At 43.2% G+C, this 7,777-nt stretch overlaps 1 protein-coding gene across 1 annotated transcript; it reads right to left on the reverse strand.

Moving 5' to 3' along the window:
• Window positions 1-2,344: 2,344 nt before the first annotated feature.
• Window positions 2,345-3,268, reverse strand: LOC110275707 (uncharacterized). Its single transcript, XM_021131923.1, has one exon. The coding sequence runs from the start codon at window positions 3,266-3,268 to the stop codon at window positions 2,345-2,347; it is 924 nt and encodes a 307-aa protein (XP_020987582.1).
• Between the last annotated feature and the right edge of the window lie 4,509 nt (window positions 3,269-7,777).

Genomic DNA, 7,777 nt, shown 5'->3' on the forward strand with positions numbered 1-7,777 from the left:
AAATACATCCCTTGAGGCATCTCAGGGATCTCAGGTTGAGGCAGTTGCATAGGCTCTTGTTGGAGTCCTTGTGCTGGCTCTCTGACATTCTCCATCCTTGCCCTTGTGACGGACTTATCCTTCTCAATGAGAGCATCACCCGCAATGTTAATTCCAACCGAATTGCAAATACGGTAGATGAGGTGTGGGAAGCCTAGCCTTGCCTTGGTGGAGGCTTTTGTGGCTACCTTGTATATTTCTTGAGGGATTACCTCGTGCACCTCCACTTCATTTCCAAGCATGATGCAATGCACCATTATTGCTCGGTCAATAGTAACTTCAGAGCAGTTACTAGTGGGGATGATTGAGCGTTGCACAAGCTCCAACCATCCTCTTGCCACTGGCTTGAGGTCAAGCCTACTTAGTTGGTAGGGATTTCCGTGTGCATCTAGCCTCCATTGAGCTCCCTCTAAACAGATGTCTATGAGCACTTGCTCCAACCTCTGATCAGAGGGTAGGGATTTCCGTGTGCATCTAGCCTCCATTGAGCTCCCTCTAAACAGATGTCTATGAGCACTTGCTCCAACCTCTGATCAGAGTTGACCCTTTTAGTGTAAGAGTTTGGGTCTTCTAACATTTGAGGCAGTTGGAGCGCCATCCTCACACTTTCTGGACTAAAGTCCAATAGTTGCTCTCGGACCATGGTGTGGTAGTTCTTGGCTTTTAGGTTGACATTAGTGTCATGCCCATTTGTGACCCAAGCATTGGCATAGAATTCTTGCACCATTAGTATGCCAATAGCTGAGATAGGATGGGCTAGAATTTTCTAGTCCCTTCTCCAGATTTCTTTAAGGATTTCTGGATACTCATCCTTCTTCAGCTTAAAGGGGACCTCAGGAATCATCCTTTTGTGCCTCACCACATCATAGAAGTGATCTTGGTGGGCTCTAATGAGGAATCTCCATGATTCTTATGGTTCAGAAGAAGAAGCAGGAGCCTTTCCCTTTCTCTTCCTTAAGGCTTCAGTGATCTTGGGTGCCATACTTAGGAATGGTAGAAGTCAAAAAATAAAGCTTTTACAATACCAAACTTAAGATTTTGCTTATCCTCGAGTAAATATAAATAAAAGAGAAGAAGGGAGTATTGGGAAGAAGAATTATAGAAGGGAAAGGGAGAGAAGATTTTCGCCAAGTGGGGTGCGTGAGGAAGGGGAAGAGTGTGTAGAGTGTATAAGGGAAGATGAAAAGAGTGTTTAAGTGTGATGAGAATGAGAGGAATGAATGGGTATTTATAGGGGTGGGAGGGTTAGGGTTTGGTTATGAGGGAGGGTAGAATGGGTAGGAATGGTTTGAATTTAAAGTAGGTGGGGTTGGTGGGAATTGAATGATGAGAGTGATGAAAGGTTTTGGGAAGAGGAAAAGGTGATGTGGATGTAATTGGTGGAGGGTGTATGGGGAAGAGGAAAAGTAAGGTGTTGGTTTCAAGGTTTAGAAGGTAGGAGAGAAAAGAAGGTAGGGTAGGTACAGATTCTGTGGGACCCACTTAGCTGATAGGCTTAGGAAATTTGAATTCCCTACCCCCTACCTGGCGTTCAACGCCAGGAATGGGCGTTGAACGCCCATAGGGGGTAAAATGTTGGGGCTGGCTGCCCCCTGTAGGGCGTTGAACACCCAGAGCACTCTCTTTCTTGCATTCAACGCTAGAATCCTCTCCCTTTGGGGCGTTGAACGCCCAGGTTGCTCCCTTCCTGGCGTTCAACATTAGCTTCATATCCCTTTGGGGCGTTAAATGCCCAATCCCTTCCTTGTCAGGCGTTGAACGCCAGCAAGGGAGTTTCTCCAGGGTGTCTGTTTTTAGTTCTGCATGCTTCTGTCACTGTTCTAAGTGTTGTACATGATAACAAACATAAAAAATTAAGAGAAAAACTAAAGGGAATAAATTAAAACAGAATCAAATGACGAGAAAGAAAGTACTATTACTCTAATTATGGTTGGGTTGCCTCCCAACAAGTACTTCTCTACCGTCACTAGCTTGATGGACAGCTCCATTACAAAGGTAGGTAGGGGATCAGATCTTCCCTCATAATAGTGAACTTTCTTCCTGTGCTCTCATGGATGAGCTCCACATGCTCTAGAGATAGGATTCTACTCACTGTGTGTGGAAGGACTGGACAGGTGAGAGTTCTTCAGTAGGGATCTTCTTGTCCCTCCAGCCTTTAGGTACTTTGTTCTTAGTACATTCCTTCTCTATGCTTGATGATGGTTGCTCAAAACCAAACTTAGAATTGGTGTCTAGGGGCTCTGTAAAGCTCTGCACTAAAAAGGAAGGCTGAAACACAATGTGCTGTACTAAGGTACCAACTCTGTTAGAGGGAGACTGAGGGTTGAGTATCTTGAACCAAGATAAAATCCTCATGTAATCTTAAGACTAGCTCGCCTCTTTCCACATCAATTAAGGCCTTAGCAGTGGCTAGGAAAGGCCTTCCAAGGATGATGGATTCATCTCTGTACTCCCCTGTGTCTAGAATCACAAAGTCAGCAGGGATGTAAAGGTCTTCAACCTTTACTAAGACATCCTCCACCATACCATATGCCCTTTTTAGGGTCTTATCTGCCATCTCCAATGAGATTGTGGCACGCTGCACCTCTAGAATTCCTAGCCTCTTCATTAAAGACAGAGGCATCAGATTGATGCTTGAGCCAAGGTCACATAGTGCCTTCTCAAAGGTGATGGTCCCTATAGTACAGGGAATCAAGAAACTTCTGGGATCTGAGAGCTTCTCAGGAAGCTTCTTTTGGACCAAGGCATCACACTCCTTGGCCAGTACCACAGGCCCATCTTCCTCTTCCAACGCCTCTGTATGAGAGGAGTTTGCTTTCAGCTTCCTGAGGATGGCCAGGAACCGAGCAATTTTTTCTTCCTTGGACTCCTCATCATCTTCTGAAGAAGAGTATTCTCCAGATTCTTCTCTTAGCAAAGGGGCGTGCAAGGTAACTGTGTCAGTCTCCTCATGAGCTTTGATTTCCTTGAGCTTCTCAACAGCAGGCTCCTCTTTGGGTTCGGTTACCACCTCTGCCATGAGGGTCTTGCACTCTTTCTTTGGATTCACCTCTGTGTTACTTGGAAAAGTGTTTGAAGGGATCTTTGGGATCTTCTTGCTCAACTGTCCAACTTGTATCTCCAAGTTCCGGATGGAAGATCTAGTTTTAGCCATGAAACTATGATAGATCTTGGATAGGTTGGAGACTATTACAGCCAAGTCAGAGAGGCTCTGCTTGGGTGTCTCCATCTATCGTTGAGAGGGTTCGAATGGTCTGTTGGTGCACGAAACCGGCTCCACATAATTCACACAGATAGATCGGCAAGTATACCGAGTCATCCAAGTAATACCTGAGGTGAGTTAGGGTCGATCCCACGAGGTTTGTGGTTTGAGCAAGCAGTGGATACCTTGCAGATCTTAGTTAGGCGGATAGAAATTATGGTTTGTCACGAAAAGCATATAAAATAGATAAGTAGAATGTTACTGGGTAGATAGGATTTCAATGGTGATAGAATGGTTGAGACTTCGGAGATGCTTTGTCTTTCCGGATTAACTTTTCTTACTGTCTCCTTCAATAACCTTTTGATTCCTTCAATGGCAGCCGTAAGTGATTAACTCATGTCCTCTCATCATGTTAACCTCCTCTACTGCAGCAATCCACCACGTTGAGTAGACTCATGTCCTCTCATCAAGCCATCTCTAGGTTTCTCACTGTAGCAGAAGATGAAGCTCTAAGCAGTCCACTCCCCTTCACGATCCTACTCAAGGTGCCACAGACAAGGCAGATCTTCTAGATTAAAAAGTGCCGCTTCTCTAACTCTAGCCTTAATGCCACAAAAACTTCACGCGCCCATAGTCAACGGAATTATATGTCACATATCCAAAGTTTCTCAGATGCTCTATACAGATTCGTAATGCAATCTCTAGCTTTAATTCAATGCTATCTGGGTAAGGAATCGCACGGAACCCATGTAGAACAAGGGTGATTGTCACGGGTCACCCTCAATTCATTAGATGAAGAACGAGGTTGCATAAGAGAATAGAATTAGACATATTGAATGAAAATAGTAATATTATTGATCCATGAAACTCAACAGAGCTCCTAACCTTAACCTTAGGAGGTTAGTGATTCATGCTGATAGAAAATACAATGTAAGGTTTGAATGGAAAAGAGTCTCAGAGAGATCCTAACTATAATTGATCTTCTCCTATATATACTAAACTAATGATTAAGGATTACAGAAATAAGGTAAACTAAGTTGATAGTGCGAAAATCCACTTCTGTGGCCCACTTGGTGAGTGTTTGGGCTGAGCTTAAGTGTCTCCCACGTGTTAGTGTCCTTTAGGGGCATTGAACATTGGCTAGGGACCCCCTTTTGGGCATTGGACTACAGTTTCTCCCTTGTGGGCGCTGGACGCCAGGAATAAGGCTGGTGGCTGGCGTTAAACACTAGTTTCGGGCCTTTATTTCCAAAACAAAGTATAGACTATTGCTGGGCGAAATTGTGATCATCAATAATAGCTCCAATGACTTGGTAGCTCTCACACGTGAATTATACTTAGTCACAACTCCGCACAACTAACCAGCAAGTGCACTGGGTCCTCCAAGTAATACCTTACGTGAGTAAGGGTTGATCCCACGGAGATTGTTGGTATGAAGTAAGCTATGGTCATCTTGTAAATCCCAGTCAGGTGGATTTAACTAATTTAAGAGATTATTGGTTTAAATAAAAATAATAAAATAAATAGAAAATAAAGATAGAGTTACTCATGTAATTCAATGGTGGGAATTTCAGACAAGTGTATGGAGATGCTTGTCCTTGTTGAATCTCTGCTTTCCTACTGCTTTCATCCAATCCTTCTTACTCATTTCCATGGCAAGCTGTATGTAGGGCATCACCGTTGTCAATGGCTACATCCCATCCTCTCAGTGAAAATGGTCCCAGCACGGCTAATCATCTGTCGGTTCTCAATCAGGTTGGAATAGAATCCCGTGATTCTTTTGCGTCTGTCACTAACGCCCAGCCTTCAGGAGTTTGAAGCTTGTCACAGTCATTCAAACCCTAAATCCTACTCAGAATACCACAGACAAGGATAGACTTTCCAGATTCCCATGAATGCCGCCATCAATTCTAGCTTATACCACAAAGATTCTGGTCAAGGAATCCAAGAGATATGCGCCCGGTCTAAGGTAGAACAGAAGTGGTTGTCAGTCACGCGTTTGATGACAAGTCATCATATACCTATTTTCTATGCTTTTTCATACAAGAAATTGATGATTAGTGCTTAAATATTGCATTCTTTTGTACTTAATTGGAAGCAGCCAGCACGCACACTGCCCTGCCCTTGCCAAGGGCAGGGCAGAATCATGATGAAACAAAGTGAGGTTGGAGCAAATTTTCGCTAAGTTAAAATCTGGCCGCTCACAGCATGACCATGCCTACTTCAAAGGGCTATAACTTGATCTGCAGACGTCCAATTGATGTGCTTCTAGTTGCGTTAGAAAGCTGACATTCAGAGCTTTCCAACGATATATAATAGTCCATATTTGGCGTACAATTGAGGCATGAGTGAAAGGCATCTTTAAGGGCCAAAAACAAGCGAAAATAAACCAAAATGCTTCCACCAAGGCTCGAAGAGGGAGACACAAGGAACCCAAGGAAGTCTGCCCTCAAGGAGAGCAGAATGCCCTCTTGGAGGGCAATGTCGTGTTTTCTTCATGAAAATTCAAGGAAAAATTGCAACAACTTCCTCCACCAAGTTTCGAACACAAGACCTCTAGGAAGCCAAGCCTTAGGCGTGAATTAGGTGCCAAGAAGAAAAAGCCAAGCAATGCACTCCATGGGATTCGAACTTGGCACTCCCCAAAGGAAAGCTTGCGCTGCCCACAAGGAAGGCAGGGCAGCATTCCGTGGTGCATGGCACGCACATCCTTGGCGCACAGCTTGGACGTACGGGCAGGGAGGCAAGGCGCACCAAAGCAACATTGCCCTGCCTTCCACAAGGGCAGGGCAGCATCCTGAAGGTCTCTCCCACACTTGGCACGCGACATGCTTCCTCACACAACTTCCCTGCTCTGCGCTCCACAAGAACAGGGCATCCTCCTGGGAACACCCATGGGCCAAAATTCAATTCAAATTCCCTTTGAACTCAAATCTTCACCAATTGAACCAAGGCCATCCAAGACCCATTTCCCTCAAATCCAAAGCAAGCAAAGCTCACTCAACATGACTCAAAGGCACATGGATCAATTAAATTAGGATTTTCATTTTTGTAATTTGTTTTAATTTCATTTTCATTTTTCACTTTGAAAAGCCTATATAAAGGCATCACTCTCATTTCAGAAGGAGGGAGGCTAGCTCCACTAGGGAGCATTAGGATTTGAGAGCTCTCTCCTTTAAGATTGCTCTTTGTTGATTTTCTGCATAATTCAGTGAATTGAGTTTTGGATCCAAGTTTTTCTCTACGGCTTTCATCTTTCTTTCTTCTTCAATTTGCTTTCTACTTTGATCAAGGAAGGGATTGAGATCTAGACTTGTTTTCTAGTCTCCTCCACCCCTGAGATCTTCAACCTTCCTTTAGCTATTGAAATTGAGCTGCATTTTACTTTCTGTTTCATTCCTCTTCTGCTACATTTACTTTTCTGCAATTTCCTTTCCTGCATTCTCCACTTTCACATCTTTATTCACATTGAGCTTGATTTAATTTCCTGCACATTTACATTTTCTGCAATTTAAATTTCTAGTTGCTTAATCTATTGCTCTCTTTAATTTCCAGCACCCAACCCCTTTACTTTTGATGCAATTTACTTTTCGTGCAATTTAAGTTTCAGCAATTTAATTATTCTGCACTTTTAATTCCCTGCCATTTACTTTCTGTTGGCTACACTTCATCCAGATTCACTTCAATGTTAGCTTGACTAAACTAATCACCCACTAAAGTTGCTTGATCCATCAATCCCTGTGGGATCGACCTCACTCTTGTGAGTTATTATTACTTGATGCGACCCGGTATACTTGCCGGTTGGATATGTGTGTTGGAAATTCATTTTTCCACAAAAACACCATCAGTAATAATGGCTTCTTCTCCTCTCTTCTTCTAAACCGTGCCCCTCACTCTATTTTTACATCAAATGAGCTGAAATGCTTATTAATGAGCTTATATATGTTGGGCCTTGGGCCCGGTTTGGCCCCGGTCTAACCCGTTAGCATTTTTAGCCCGTTTGGCCCACTTTGGGCCAAAACCTTTAAGATTAGTACCTGGTTTTCAATTTTAAATTATTTTTGTCCTTTTAAAACAATAAATCAATTTTCATAATCTTATTTTTCTCAAAACATAGTACCGGACAGGCTTGAACCGGTTTGACCGGTTCGGCTGCCGATTCTCGGTCTTTCGCAGAAAATACATTTTCTGACTCAGAAAAATTCGTTGAAACCAAATTTCACCTTTATATTTTCAAATTAAAACTTCTAATTTTGATTCAACTCTGGTTCGTGACGTGTTTCTGGCGTTTGACTCCAGAATGCAGCATGGAACTGGCATTGAGCACCAGTTTACGTCATCAAATCTCGAATAAAGTATAGACTATTATATATTTCTGGAAAGCTCTGGATATCTACTTTCCAACACCATTGAGATTGCGCCATTTAGTGTTCTATATCTCCAGAAAATTCATTTCGAGTTCAGGGAGGTCAGAATCCAACAGCATCAGCAGTCCTTTGTCAGCCTTTTATCAGAGTTTTGCTCAGGTCCCTCAAT

Source organism: Arachis duranensis, chromosome 9, assembly GCF_000817695.3.
Source record: "Arachis duranensis cultivar V14167 chromosome 9, aradu.V14167.gnm2.J7QH, whole genome shotgun sequence".
Classification (NCBI taxonomy): Eukaryota; Viridiplantae; Streptophyta; class Magnoliopsida; order Fabales; family Fabaceae; genus Arachis; species Arachis duranensis.

Excerpts from the sequence above, each read along its gene's own strand:
- LOC110275707 (XM_021131923.1), bottom strand. The coding sequence starts at position 3,268 with ATGGAGACACCCAAGCAGAGCCTCTCTGACTTGGCTGTAATAGTCTCC.